This window comes from Aphanomyces astaci (genome assembly GCF_000520075.1).
Source record: "Aphanomyces astaci strain APO3 unplaced genomic scaffold supercont1.69, whole genome shotgun sequence".
NCBI lineage: Eukaryota > Oomycota > Saprolegniomycetes > Saprolegniales > Verrucalvaceae > Aphanomyces > Aphanomyces astaci.
Window position 1 is genome coordinate 89,547 of NW_009798332.1, and position 14,493 is coordinate 104,039.

The 14,493-nt window shown below is 53.0% G+C and overlaps 6 protein-coding genes across 10 annotated transcripts; 4 read left to right on the forward strand and 2 right to left on the reverse strand.

Annotated features, from left to right (window-relative positions):
• Positions 1-387: 387 nt before the first annotated feature.
• H257_15341 (hypothetical protein) lies at positions 388-2,649 on the forward strand (the record flags this gene model as incomplete). Its single annotated transcript, XM_009843424.1, has 1 exon — positions 388-2,649. The coding sequence occupies one exon, from the start codon at positions 388-390 to the stop codon at positions 2,647-2,649; it is 2,262 nt and encodes a 753-aa protein (XP_009841726.1).
• Positions 2,650-2,968: 319 nt separating this feature from the next.
• H257_15342 (hypothetical protein) lies at positions 2,969-3,909 on the forward strand. Its single transcript, XM_009843425.1, has 4 exons — positions 2,969-3,010; positions 3,106-3,172; positions 3,218-3,584; positions 3,644-3,909. Exons 1-4 carry the CDS (start codon positions 2,985-2,987, stop codon positions 3,805-3,807), a joined length of 624 nt encoding a protein of 207 aa, XP_009841727.1. The 5' UTR covers positions 2,969-2,984; the 3' UTR covers positions 3,808-3,909.
• H257_15343 (hypothetical protein) lies at positions 3,897-5,920 on the forward strand. Of its 3 annotated transcripts, XM_009843426.1 has the most exons (6): positions 3,897-4,142; positions 4,199-4,329; positions 4,382-4,578; positions 4,622-4,766; positions 4,810-4,969; positions 5,025-5,920. In XM_009843426.1, the coding sequence occupies exons 1-6, from the start codon at positions 4,005-4,007 to the stop codon at positions 5,391-5,393; spliced, it is 1,140 nt and encodes a 379-aa protein (XP_009841728.1). In that variant the 5' UTR covers positions 3,897-4,004; the 3' UTR covers positions 5,394-5,920. The 3 variants fall into 3 exon arrangements, with proteins under 3 accessions (XP_009841728.1, XP_009841730.1, XP_009841729.1); XM_009843428.1 differs by having other exon boundaries at positions 3,897-4,329; XM_009843427.1 differs by having other exon boundaries at positions 4,810-5,920.
• Positions 5,921-6,226: 306 nt separating this feature from the next.
• On the forward strand, positions 6,227-7,281 carry H257_15344. 2 transcript variants are annotated; one of them, XM_009843430.1, is made up of 3 exons: positions 6,227-6,274; positions 6,341-6,464; positions 6,524-7,281. In XM_009843430.1, exons 2-3 carry the CDS (start codon positions 6,429-6,431, stop codon positions 7,241-7,243), a joined length of 756 nt encoding a protein of 251 aa, XP_009841732.1. In that variant the 5' UTR covers positions 6,227-6,274; positions 6,341-6,428; the 3' UTR covers positions 7,244-7,281. The 2 variants fall into 2 exon arrangements, with proteins under 2 accessions (XP_009841732.1, XP_009841731.1); XM_009843429.1 differs by having other exon boundaries at positions 6,227-6,464.
• H257_15345 (hypothetical protein) lies at positions 7,245-8,750 on the reverse strand (the record flags this gene model as incomplete). Its single annotated transcript, XM_009843431.1, has 3 exons — positions 7,245-8,091; positions 8,152-8,358; positions 8,433-8,750. The coding sequence occupies 3 exons, from the start codon at positions 8,748-8,750 to the stop codon at positions 7,273-7,275; spliced, it is 1,344 nt and encodes a 447-aa protein (XP_009841733.1). The 3' UTR covers positions 7,245-7,272.
• Positions 8,751-8,868: 118 nt separating this feature from the next.
• Positions 8,869-14,383, reverse strand: H257_15346 (the record flags this gene model as incomplete). Of its 2 annotated transcripts, XM_009843432.1 has the most annotated exons (9): positions 8,869-10,148; positions 10,937-11,121; positions 11,215-11,289; positions 11,403-11,476; positions 11,804-12,489; positions 13,191-13,822; positions 13,873-13,987; positions 14,076-14,203; positions 14,303-14,383. In XM_009843432.1, the coding sequence occupies 9 exons, from the start codon at positions 14,381-14,383 to the stop codon at positions 8,939-8,941; spliced, it is 3,186 nt and encodes a 1,061-aa protein (XP_009841734.1). In that variant the 3' UTR covers positions 8,869-8,938. The 2 variants fall into 2 exon arrangements, with proteins under 2 accessions (XP_009841734.1, XP_009841735.1); XM_009843433.1 differs by lacking the exons at positions 13,191-13,822; positions 13,873-13,987; positions 14,076-14,203; positions 14,303-14,383 and having other exon boundaries at positions 11,804-12,525.
• Positions 14,384-14,493: the final 110 nt, after the last annotated feature.

A 14,493-nucleotide genomic window follows, 5' to 3' on the forward strand; every position in this document is an offset into this window, starting at 1 on the left:
TGTCCAACGACCCCATCAATCGGAACACGTATGCACCCCACATTATTTTTCAAGACTTTATAGGATACTGCCTTGTGTTTTGAGGCTGGCCCACCAGTAGTAGCACACGATTACGTCAACCAATGCATCACAATTGACACGCATAGGTAGAATAGATAGTCGTCACCGCCACCACTCGTTAAGCTGTGGCACACGATAGGCAGCCGTCTCCCACGCGGTAGCCATTGACAAACGACCAAAGAGGCTTTCCCTACGTTCTCACTCACATCGATTTGATCGCATCCCCATCCATACCAATCGGAACCACCATCGCCATGACGATATTATCATTCATGGATGCGCAACGCTCCATCCCTCGACCTTGCCATTCCTCAATCGATCTCGACCATGGCACATCTCTTTGCTTTGATCAGTGTCGCCTCCATTGTGGCTGTGTCGGCGCAGACTCCCAACTCCACCGCCCCCAATGCTACAACACCCCCCACGATCCTCTACGACACCCCCCCTTCCTTTGCCCTCCCTACCGTCGACATGTTGGCGTCTCCGCTCGCGATGTTTGACAAGTCCACGGCCCAGTCCTGGCTGGCGCCTCCCCGCAACCTCCATCCGTCGATCACGGCCGACATGCCGATTCCGACGAATCGGTGGTGGGGTAACCTTATCTCGACGGGCAAAGACGCCAAGGAGGTGCTGCGCGTGTGGACGAATCCGTACGCCGTGGCGATGCTGCCCACGGGCATCCAAGTGTCGTATCCAGCGTCGACGCGGGCGTTTGGGGGATCGTCGGGCAACGGAGCCGCCAGTCGGTACTACCTCCACGCCGCCCAGAACGACGTGACGCTGTCGGCCGTGGAACTAGTATCGCAAGCGGCGGAGTCCACTTCGCCGTCCAACTTTCAAGTGACGGCATGGGACGATCTTGGCGTGACCGTGCGCAAAGACGTGGGAGGTGCAGCTGCTTCCATGACAACGTCGTTGAGCAGCGGCATGGCGTTCGCGACGGCCACGTATGTGTCGTTGAAGCCACGGCTCTTCACTGAACACGCGATCCGATCCGTGAACGGCCAAGTGCTCAAGGAAGGCCAATCGGTGTCCGCGTCCAAGTTTATCGTGGCGCTCGGCAACGGCCAGACGTGGGTCGTGTACACGTCGACGGAGGTGACGTTCACGGCGCACCTGACGACTCAACTTGTATCGCCGACGACGTTTTCGGGGACTTTGCAAGTGGCGCTGGCCCCCACCGCGGGGGACGTTGCCGTGTACGATATGTATCGGGATTGCGCCGTCAAGGGAGGCAGCGTCCTCCCGGACACGACCAGCTACACGTTTCAATGGGCCACCACTGGCAAATGTGCCAACGGATTGCTGCACTTTGGCTTATCACACCACGCCGACACCATCGACAGGACATCCACCCGTCATGTCAACATGACGCATTTGCAGTCGACGACGCGGGGCGCCATGATTCCGTTCGTGTCGACCTCGGGCTCATGGAAGCTTGTTGAGCCGAAGCTCGTCAGCGCTGGCTTTTACCCACGACAACGCCCCACCGCGGCCCGCGTCAAGGCCACGGACATGCTCCGACATCTCACGGCTGACATCAATGCGCCGTGGAGCCTTCCGCTGGACGGATCGTACTACTTTAACGGCAAGGCGGCGCAAAAGTATGCGTCGCTGTGCTTGATGGCGTCGGACGCGGCGGTGGTCGGGTCGTCCACGTCGTCGTTGCTGGACACGTGTCGCGCCAAGTTGGACAAGTTGCTGGCGCCGTTGGCGAGCAACGGGTGGACGTACAAACTCGTGTACGACTCGGTGTACAAGGGCATTGTGAGCAGCCAGGGTTTTGCACAGAAGGACCTGAACGCAGACTTTGGCAACACCATGTACAACGACCATCATTATCACTTTGGCTACTGGATCGCCACGGTCGCGATTGCGAATGTCGTGCACCAGACGATGCCTTCGCTGCCCAAGCTCAACCAGCTCGCGGCGCTCCTCGTCCGCGATGTCGCCAACGACAATGCCAAGGACACGGCGTTCCCCACGTTTCGCATGTTTGATTGGTTCCGAGGCCACTCGTACTCGCACGGCGTGACGGCGCTTGCCGACGGAAAGGACCAGGAAAGCACGTCCGAAGACGTCAACTTCCACTACGGCCTCTTGTTGTTTGGTCAAGCCATCAAGAACCCCCACCTGGAGCGTCTTGGCCGCCTCATGCTGTCGGTGAACGCCCGCTCCGTGCAGACGTATTTTCTCATGGACAGTGCCAACCGCATCCACCCCCCGTCTATCCGCGCCAACAAAGTGACCGGCATCTTCTTTGACAACAAGGTCGACTACGCCACGTGGTTCAGCGCCGAGCGCCACTGCATCCACGGCATTCAGATGATCCCGGTGTCCCCTGCCACCGAGTTTGTCCGCACCGCTCGGTTCGTGCAAGAGGAATGGACCGACATCCTCGCCCACACTGCCATCGTTAAGCAAAACACGGGCACGAATCCGTGGCTGTCGCTCCTGTACGCCAACTACGCCGCCATCAACCCCGACGTAGCCATGGACAAGCTGCAGACCATTGCCATGGACGACGGCTTGACTCGCTCCTGGGCGCTCTACATGGCTGCCTCGCGCTACACCGACAGCAACGCCTAGGACGTTTGTAGGTGGTAGACACTTCGATCAGTGACGTTAAGAAAACCATTGTGTTGCGTGTCAGATCCGAGTACTGTACACAAACTTACACTTTACTTGGACTAACAAAAGGGTGCCAAAGATCGCTCGAGGCCAAGTATTGGGCGATTGAATTAGTTGACAGAGGTATATTGTGGTGGTTTTAGTATGAAGGAGCATTTCACTCCATAGCAGAAGTCACAATGTATTCCTTGTGAAAGGTATTTTGAAAATTTGACTACTAATAATACTATTAGTAGTGTTTAGTAATACTACTTTGTTCTCACATTTTGAATTGAACTGAACACGCTACGACGATGCCCCGCACCAGCACCCGATCCACGTACGTATACGGCACATGGATGTGTCATGACCACTCGTTCGTGCAAGTGTCGTGAGTGTGCAATGTCCTTGTGTTGACTTTACAGATAACGTTAGGACGCGAACACATGAAGCCATGGCGGCGCCAGTGATGACCCGCCGTCAACGAACGGCAACGAACTTGGTGCGGTTCAAAACGACTTCGTGTAGTTCACACGCAGTCCTGTAGACGCTTCCAGAGCTATCACTACCTAGGCATCGCCGCGTCAGGGCGAGCGCTTCCGATGCTCCAACGGCGCTGGCTCCGAGAAAGGTCACCAAGACAATGTTCGACGACATCGTTATTCTCAAAAACAAAAAGCACGCCGTTATTCCCGAAAAGATGCATGGAAAGACCGCGGATGCTAAAGGCTCGAAACGAAGGCGGACGCCACCTGCATTACCTGCAGGGGTCAAGTTGATCAACCCCCATTATAGCAGCGGCACGGACGAAGATGACATGGAAGAAGCAGACGCGCCAGTCGTCGGCCAGGGCTTTCCTCCGTCACTTCGAACGCTCGAGAAGGATACTATACTCATGAGAAAGCAATATCCAGGTGGGAGAGCTCTAACGCCACGAATATCTCCGGCTCATGTACTTATTGTCGTGGTGCAGGGCTGGACGTACAGGTGATCGAACAGGTCCTCGTCGACACGATTCCGAAGGAGCAGAACCAGCACTCGTACAACGCCATCCTTACAGAAGCCGCGGCTCGTCTGGAGAAGCTACACGACGACGTCATCACAGCGCGGCGGCGGACGCTCCGGCATGTCGACTGACGAGTTGCCCGCGCGAAGCGATCAAATCTAGTGTTTGCCAAAGTTACAATTATATAAATTATGCAATTTTACACTTGTTTATTGTATGGCTAGGATTTTGTGAGATTTGAATGTAATATTCCATACTAATTTCTGTTCAATTTATTGACAATACCCACCCGAGATATACCAGTTTAAAGGGATGTTATTTTTGGATCATGAGCGACGACGAGGAGCGGCGCGAGCCCACCGCGGAACCGCCGGTGGATGACTCGGTGCCGCTGGCTTTCCTTCTAGGTCACAGGTACAACTACTATGCGGAGGCCCATCGACCAGTGCACGTCGCCACCGCCGTGGTAGGATTGCATGACAACTATGTACAGGAATCATCACCTCGGCGTCGACGTTGTAGGAGGACCGACCACGCACCCCCACAGACTTTAGAGATATGAGCAAACGAGAGCGCGAAGTCCGGGCCAAGATGGTCCTGGATCCATTATCCCACAAAGCAGAGACGTTCCTCACGGGTGTCGACACTGGGCAGTACGACATGTTTCTCCCTATACCATTCAGTTTTGACCACCATTTGATGCAGGGAGTTTCAATCTACGTCGACGCGAAGGCAGCTCAAGCAAGATCGACTCAAGCAGCAACGCATGAACGCAAGTCTTCACCAGGGTCCACCACCAGCAGAGCTGGCGTCCCTCGACACGTCGCACGGATTCCACCGACCAAGGGACTTTCTCGCCGTTCACGCTCGACCGGTGCCCACGCTCCACGACAAATACGAAGGTCATCTTGATCTCCATCTCCACATTCATGGAACGTCATGTAGCCGCAAAGGTGGAAGTGCACAAGGTCCGGCTAAAGCAGCACTGGCACTTGCAATATGCCCAACACATCCACAGCATCGCCAAAGATCAGCAGGAGTTTGCACAGCACATGCTGGCCGCGCTGAAAGGCCGTCATCCTAACAGAAAGTAGTACATACATACCTATTCGCTAGAGTTACATGGTCGGTAGATTGTACATGGACGAGAAGCGCGTGGCCATGGAGCGTAAGAAGAAGAAGACGGCGCAGGATGAAGAGGTTCTGCGCATGAAGCAGCAAAAGGACGCGGCGGCGTTGCGTGACCTGAAGGATGAAATTGCGATGCGCAACCTCGCGGCCAAGCATAAAAAGGTGTGTGAGGAGCGATATCGTTTCGAAGCATGTATGTATGTGTGTGTGGGTGTAGTCGAATGCGATGCGGTCGCAGCATACGCAGTCGACCTGTCAACCGACGACAGCGCCGTACAAGCTGGACGAGCCGCCGATCGCGTCGAGCCCGCGGCATTTGGAGCAAGCGCGGCTTCCATTGACGCATCGGAAGCTGGGAGCGTTTCGCACGAGTCGACGCGGACATGGCAACATGCAGAAGTACATTCTCAACAGCCCCGATAGACCCAAAGCGGTGTTTGGCGGCGGTTTCCGAACCGAGCCGAAGGACAACAAAGACGACGACCATGGTGGTGGTAGTGGGAACGAGGACGGCGGTAGGCCATTGATCTTGCTCGCCGAGCAGTTACCACTCCATCTTCAGAGCCTCACTACGTCGACTTCTTGACAATCGGGCGACACACGACGGCGGTGCCGTACACGAGCACGGTGCAGTGTAACCCAAAGACAAACCGATTCATGGTTGTGTTCGTTTCAAACTTGGTCATCACGACAGCAGATGCGCCTTGTGCCTATAGCACTCCACACGTGAGACACACATCGGTGACATATGGACCTACCAAGGCAGCGCCTTTCAGTCGATGGATCGCTTCTTGCGTTGTTTCATTCATAAGGGACGAGTACGACCTCGTCTCGCCTCCAAACATGCCGCCCAACGCCGCGAGAATGTCTTCCAAGATGTTTTTCGTGCGCACGACGGTCGCGCTCACCACCCCCAATTCCTTGACAATTTGTCGCCCTTCGACGCAATCTCGCGTCGACACCAACAACTTTGCTTCGCGCACTGCTGCCGAGGTAATGTGTGTGTCGTCTGTCGCCTTCGTGGCCATGCCCATCGCCATTTCCCGCCGCAGCCGACTGCATGTCGGCAACACTCGACGCAGCATGATGATGTGGACGAAATGCCGAATGAAGGTTACTAGTCAAATGGCGCGCAAATAAAGCCCGCTGATTGGCTACAATCCGATGTACTCAAATGCCTCCCGATCATCCGGATAAAGAGAAGGGTATACGGATGATTCTGTTCCATCGTCGAAAAGCCGGATAATTTCGCCCCTTCGAGAGAAATCGATCTGATTGGTTCAGCTTACCTTGGTTTTATGACATCATAATGAGAAATTAAGAGTATCTTCGTCAAACGCCCTGGTTTTAAGGACCAAGTTATTATAGGATCTCCAAGGTTCTTCACCACCCAGCCAGAATAGCCAGTTTTTTATTTACCTGATCCCGCGCTCACCTACCGCGCTTATCCGTGTCCGCGCCAGAAAGGTTTCCCTCCCTCGTTCCCTGTGAATCCACGTCTTGAAACATGATGCTTGCTGCTTCGATGAATAGCCCCTCTCAACAAACCACTGAACTCGCTCACCATCGCATCAAGCGAAAGAGTTCTTGTGATGACTCGTACCTGCACTCCCCGTCATCGATGGAAGAGGCGGCGTTCCCGCTGAAGAAGGCCAAGGTAAGGTGATTTATTTCAACGACGCACATGACCTGGAACTAATCGTGTGCTATGTGTAGATGACCTTCGAATCTCATTTGCAAGGATGTTGCAGCGGCAACCCCGAGACGCCCAAAGGCAGTGAGTGTTTTGAATGCACACATGGAGAAAACACATATAGGGATACCACCTATGCTCCCTCGTTGCCCCATGGTACCCCCACCGATGCGTACTCGCCGCCTCAGTCAAGCAATTGCTCCACCGACAGTGATCAGCATGATGAGAATCCGTCGCGTTCCCCCACCTGCGACGACGGCTATGACGCCTATACCTGTGCCGACAATGGGTACGATGACTACGCTGCTTTGGATTCAAGTAGGGGACGTCGTACCCTGTACTTGGAGTACTGGAGTCGCACCGACGAATGCAAAGAACGCAAGTGGGACCACTTGGACGAACTCGACGCAAAGTTGGACGTTTCCCGGGAAGAACATATTTTTGGGACGACGCTGCTTGGTCGAACGTCCTACATGGAGCCCAACATGTTTCCCTACGACACCCCCGAGGGCATTGAGCACTGGACGTTGTGGAGCCGCCTGGAGATGAACCACGACGATGTGAAAGCGTACGTCGAATCTTGGATTGACACGAATGCTCCCCATGTGCAGGCATGGAACTACGACGACAACCCGGAGCGCTCCATCAACATCTTTCACGTGCACGTGTACTTGCAAGTCGCCTCGTCGTCCACCAAGAACTCCGTGTTGCAAGGTCGACCCGTGGAGTCGTTGACGCATTAATCTGTCGCCCGTAATGAAATTATTCTTATTTAATCATACCGTGGTATCCGTCGTCGGGGTGCATGATGCAGACGCACGCGATGTCGCTCCAGACAGCGCATGATGGCCAGGTTCACCGTGGATTTGGCGCGTGCTACGTCCACGAATGAGTTTCCAGGAACAAGCGCCGACACCCAGATGCGATGGATGCCACCCAAGGTCACTTGGAGCAGGCGCGGGTCCGTCGGCTTGGCTTCCGCCGTCGATGGGGAAGGGGCATGCAGCAGATGATCGTCGAGCATAAACTCGGAGATGTCAGTGGACATGGTGCTCGGGTCCCTTCTATCTGCGATACTGCTGGTGGTGGCGGTGCTGCTGCTGCTGCTGCTGGGATGCCGGTGGAGTTTGGACGGTGGCTGCCACAGGTTTCCTAGGAGCGAGTGCATGCTGCTCGACCGGCTCATGGAAGCATCGCCGTCGGCGGCTTTGGACGGGGCTTTGTCGTTGGTTTCATCTTGTAGACGAAGGGACGCTTCTTGGGCGAGGAGCATCTCCAGAGGGATGACGCACGGCGCCAGAGTCTCGGCGAGATGCGGGAGGACCGCGAGCATCTCGTTCAACGGCGTCGCGTGATCGACGTGCACGAGGAAGTTGAGGCGACGGAATGTGCAGTGGGAAAAGTTGCGCTGGACGTCGTCGGCCAGCACGCCGTTGGGGATGTGCACGACGGCGCCGTCCTGCGCGCGGAGTTTGGTGGAATGCAGCGCGATCTGCTCGACGACCCCTACGGACGGGCCGATGATGACCATGCTGCCAAGCCGGAACGGTTCCGTGAAGAGCAGGAAGAAGCCCATGACCGCATTCTTGACCTAAAGGGAAAAGCAACATGGAGTTGAGAAGGGAAGGAAGGTGTTCGCGCTATGTAGTACCGTCGAATAGAACGAGCAAATGCACAGGATTTCCAATACGGCAAAGAAAATCACGAGCAGTTCGTTAAACGTGCTCGGGACGTAGATCATGAACAGTTCGATGGAGATGACGAAGAACGCCACGATACCCAGGCCTTCGGTGATGACGAGCACCCGCGAGTAGTCGCTGCGGGACGAGATGTCCCATCCCAAGCTCCGGATCAACCACTACAAGTTGAGCGCATAAAGTGTGGACGGAGTTGAAGGGGGGGGGTAGGTAGGTAGATGCATGTTCATGATACCTTGGTGAAGATGATACGAGTGGCTCGAGTCGCGAGGACGAGTGGAACGCCCGCGGCATACTTGAACACGATCGACACTTCGTTGTGGTAGCCAGAAATGACCACGCCCACAAAGCACGCGAGTAGGACAAGCGCAATCGAGATGGACGTGAGGAAGTGTCGTTCGACGTCACTGAGGAGCGACGAGCGTCCGAGGCGTTCCCGAAGCACGCGGAAGACGGACCGGATGAACATCTGCCGAAAGGATATCATGGTCGTCGCGACGGCCAGCCCGACACCGACGCGGATCAGCGTCGTCGTCGTAAAGTCGCCGGCCATGCCGCTATACGCTCAGTCCGATAAAAGAATGTTCCAAGCTCGTGTTAATGTAGCAATTCTAACGAGCTAGCTTCAACTTAGTTATAACAAATGATTTAGATTCATTATATATATAGTGCTTTGACATATTGAGCATTGTTATAGCACTCAGATATTGGTATAACATGTGTATAACACTGTTATAATTCTCACGGGTCAGCCCATTCGAAAAAGTTGCAATTGTCGGCCTGCTTGGCACATTTGTAAAAGACGCGGCCGTTGTTGTTGGCGGTGCGGGAGGTCAGTTCCAAGGCGGGAGCGCCACATGTGCATGTCACTTGGTTCGATGCAGCACCTGCTTTGGGTTTCTTCTTCGAGCGAGATGCTGCGCCGGAGGAGGAGGACGACGACGACGCCGGTGCCGTGTATGTGTCGGCGGCATCCACCCAGAGGAAGAACTCACACTGCTCGCCTTGGGGGTAGCTGCAGCAGTAGAACTTGCGGCCTTTGTTCTCGTTGTCTTTTCGTACTTCCCGCGTCGCACATGCAGCTTGATGCCCTGGGCACATGGGGACATCGCTGCGCCGGCCGTCATCGTCGTTCCTTCCCGACGCGCCGTTCGTTGGCTTTGGTGTTCGAGTGCGCTTCTTTCCTGGATTCGTGATCGATTGCATGTACTCGTTGTTGTTGTTGGCACTTGTACGACCAGCTGTCATCCGTGCATACGACTGGTCAATCTGCGGCCTTGGCATGGCGGCGGCAGGCGTTCCTGGTAGCCGGGATGTCGACGACAATGGCAATCGAATCGCAAACAGTTGCTGCAGCAACGGATCGCAGAACAAGCACGCTTCGTAAAACCCATCCACCTCGCCGTTGTCGTCATTGCTCGTGCCTTGATGGACATCTGGCGGGAGCGCGCCCGGCGCGAATCGGAGGCGCAATTTGTAGATCATTTGATGGACGTTCGAGCAGGCGGGGCACAACGCGGTCGTGACGACGGCCACCTTGACCGCGGACGGGAGCCACACGGACGTGGTGCATGCGGGGTAGTCGACGCACCCGACTGTGAACTTGGCGTTCTTTGTGCGTTTGAGCTTCATGGGATGCGATCGGCAACATGGACAGAACTGCACCACGCACTGATCCTGGGCGCCTGTGGCCAGCGCGCACGCCGGCGCGGCGCAGCTGAAGCATGCCATCTCCTGCAGACGCGGGTTGGGCGGGTGGTTAAAGCAGTGCGGACACACGGGGTACGGGTGCTGGGGGTTGGTCACGCGGTGGATCTCCACGACCTGGAATTGGCAGAGGGGGCAGAACGTGTTGGCCATGGCCACGACCGACGAGTGCATGGGCAGGCCATACGATTTCATGCAGCGCGGACACGACAAGAACAGGGTCGACGGGTCGTCGAGGGATTTCCTACGTCGCACAAACCGATTGATTACAGTAGCAAGTAAATATATTGATATCAATGTACACAAGAATGGGTAGAAGGATTGAGCCAATCAGGTTGCAGAAAACCATCATCAACGTCAAATTAGTGTGTTACTTCAATTGGTGTGGTATTGTTGTGTTTCTAACTGGAGCGTACACAAGAATCGGCAGAAGGATTGAGCCAATCAGGTTGCAGGAAACCATCATCAACGTCCAATTAGTGTGTGAATTAAATTAGTGTGATATTGTTGTGTTTATAACTGGAGAATGAATCGACCAAATGTACACAAGAATGGGTAGAAGAATTGAGCCAACCAGGTTGCAGGAAACTATCATTAGTGTGTGACTTCAATTAGTGTGATATTGTTGCGCTTAAAACTGGAGAATGAATCGACCACACTAATATGCATAACCCTTGGCGCTGATAAATGTACACAAGAATCGGCAGAAGAATTGAGCCAATCAGATTGCAGGAAACCATCATCAACGTCAAATTAGTGTGTGATTTCAATTAGTGTGATACCAATCACCACAGGAGTCCTTTTGACATACAAAATGTCAGTACAAAGAATCATCGATCGATAGATTTGGCACAAAAGCAGTCCAATAGTTTGGGTAAAAGGACAATACCAATCACCACAGGACAGCGTTTTACATTCAAACTTCCGAATAATCGATCAATTTGGCGAAATTCAGCACAAAAGTTAGCCAAAGTTTGGGGAAAAGGATCATACATTTCGATGGAAAAGAAGAACGAGAGAAGCAACGTGTACCTCCATTCCATGTTGGACGTGCCGCAAGTGCCGCAACGACTGACTTGGCTGGCCATCACTTGCGAAGATTGGGCAATGTCACTGTTATTGTGGGGATGGGCAGTACGATGGATGCCGAAATAGTGACCAAAAGTTTCGTCCAAGATATTGCTTTTACTCACGACGCTTTCAAAGATCGTTCGCATCTATACACCATATATATATAAACGAGCATGAGAATGACTGACGACATGGGAATTATATTTTGCATAGAATAATAATATACAGCAAACAACAACCTGCGTCATGCACGACCGAATGACCTGGTCCATGGTCTTTTGGCCTTGGGAAATGGCCGTGCAATCCCGCTCCATCTACATGATGATCTTCTTAATATCGTCCCGAATACTCCATTATGACTCGTAATACCAGAAATATATATATATATCCTTTTTGGTATTACGAGTCATATATAATATATATTTACCGCAGCGCGTAGATCCGGTTTCGCCAACTGGTACCCCATTTTATCGTATGATTGCACCAGTGCCAGCCCCAAGTCTACAAATGCGTGAGAAACACACGCTTATATATATATATATTTATATATATTGTCGAATAATCCGTTGGACTTGCGAATAAATTTGACAAATGGAATTTGAGAATGTCCTAGCCAATCAAAGTGCACTAATTATAAATTTCAACCAATCATCGATTCGTGTAGTTTGGCCCATCCAAATGTTCCTCTTCCAATGTGTATTCCATACATTAAACAAGTTATGAAAATCAGACTCCAATCACCTGTCCAGTCCAAATGTCAGCGAAACGTATAACAATATATTATATATATATCACCAAATGTGGTATATACGAATCATTCCGACGTACCCGTGGGCTTGAACTGGGTGTTGTTGTTGACTTTGATCGAGTATTCTCGTTTGAGGATCGTGTTGATGTGTTCGGCGATGGTGGCGTCCGTGCCGATGCCGTGCATGTCCATCTTGGCAATCAGGTCCGACTCGGTGAGCAGCGGCGGCGGCGCCGTCTCCCCCGCCTGGAGCGTCAGCGCCGTCGGCACAAACACGTCGCCCTTGTCGTACACAGGGATCACCGAGTTGCTCCAGCTTTCAAACCTGTAAATGTCCAAGTAATTCCGCGCGAGGATCATGAGCCCACTGGCGGAGAAGCGCTCGTCCGCCATCTGCATGTGCACCGTCGTCTGGTGCCCCTTGGCGTCCATGCTGCAACACGCAAGAAAGTGCAGCGTCACGAACTCGTACACCTTGCGCTCCTTGTCATGCAGCGATGTCAACGCGACGGATTTGGTCGGGTGGATGGGCGGATGCGCGTGGTCGTCGTGCTTGCCGGTCCGCGGGTGCTCGTACTTGGCGTGATGGAGCAGCTGCCCCACGTACCCGCCCCACGTGTCATGCGTGAGGTGCAGCGTGAGCAGTGCCGTCAGGTCCGTGCCTTCTTTGAAACTGTCCGTTTCTGTACGGGGGTAGCTGAGCAGGCCCTTGTTATAGAGGGATTCCGCCGCCGCCATTGCTTCCTCGGACGTAATGCGTAGCCATCTACAGATTCCGTCGGTCATTCCATAAAGAGTATATGCACCAAACCAACGAGCGAAACTTGAAGGAGGTTGGTTATATATTTGGCCCACGAGCAAGAAAACATTCGACATCATCTTTGTCAATGCGAAAACCAATATATATATATATGTATTGTCAAGTCGATTATTCGAAATGGGAGAGTTTGGGTGCTCAATGACCAGAATAACCAAATCATAGGCAGATAATCGATATACGACGAATCAACAATCAGAACACGAATCAAGTAGCCAATCAAATCCACTGTTCGATCAATTCAACACCGAATTAGTGTGTGACTGAAATTAGTGTGATACTGGACGATCTTTCCATACAAATGTCAGGACAAAGAATTGATCGATAGATTTGGCAAAGAATCAGCCCAAAAGTCAACCAAATTTGGGTACAAGGACAATCAATATATATATATATATATTATTGTGTGTTCTACTCCAAAAAATTCCTCTGGCGGTTGGTTGCATGAACTGCCAAACAATCCCCGGACGTTCGAAATTTCATATAAAACGAAGTTGAAGAAGTATCTTTGGGACTGCAATACTACAATCCATCTTTTTAGCCAATCAAATTGCATCCTTCATTCTTTGTAGCCAATCATACTCGTTTGCTTGATTATTGGCGATTTCATCAATAAATAAGCAAATATTTGACTGAAAAGCACCATATACCTGGACGCGCGCTTTTGAAACTCGACGGTTGTGAGTGGAAACGGCTTGCGCTTGGACGTGTCTTTCCGCGTTATGGACGTGACGGTGGCGACTTTGGCTTCCACACACGTCTCAAACAGCGCGAGGGTGGCGACGTGGTCGTAGAGGCGATGGCGCGCCCACGTGAACGCGATGGAGCCGATGTCCGGGATCGCATGCGCCACGTGGATCGAGTAGAACGGCTCCGACACGAACGCTTCGATGGCCAGGAACCGGTCCACGACAAACCCGAGCGTGGGAAACTGGCACGACCCAAAGCTCACGACCTTGTTGTCGGTATTCGAAGATGATGACGACGAGGCGGCGTTTTGCGTATGGATGCGCGGAAACTTCTTTTGGATGCGCATGGTCTGAAAGCGAGTGAACGCCGCGCCAAGGCGGAGGTCGATCTCGCTCCTCGCGTCGCATGCCAACGATAGGTTCTCGTTGGGTTGGACGAGATGCTGCACGGCATGTTGGATGTCGCGGGGGATGAGCGCCGAAAAGCGCGCGCGAAACACCCGCAGCCGTCGATTTACGTTCTCGCACACGGATTTGACTTCAAACGCAATGTTCTCCCCTTCTCGATCGCAATCCAACCACAGCACCAACCACTGTCGACATGAATAAGCATATCCTTCATGGTGCAGGTGAGAGTCGATACCTGGGCGCGGGCAGCTTCGGTGCGCAATGTAGCTTCAATGGGCTTTTGATCCCCGCGCACCTTTTTCTCGATCTTGGCCGTGAACAGTTCGACGGGATCGCATGACTTCCAACTCCTAATCGCCATCATCTCAGTGGGCGGACATTCGTGTTTTGACCGCATCGAGTCGTTCACGCGTGCACGACGATGGGAATCGAACGTACCGATGACTGGGAGCAAACTCCAACTCCATCAAGTGACCTGTTACCGATGTGAATGCCATGTCGACGTTTTGGTTGTTGATTTGGTACGGGAACTCAAAGATGGCGTTGTACTGCGACTGCCCCGCTCTCTATGCAAACACACACACATCATCATCCACATGCATAATGACGCCACATGCGTGTCCACGCGACTGCTTCACCACATGCATGTTCATGCGCAGTCGTACCCTTCTACATCCACCTTGGGACAAGATCGCGGAGATCTCCTTGGCCACGGATGGCTTTTCCGCCACATTCAAAACCCGCATGCATGAATGTAAATTGGTGTGGCGCCTGATTGAAACCATGCTTCCTGCAATCTTATTGGCTATAATTATAACCAATAAATTTCCTTCATTATTGCGCGCGCAATTCGGAA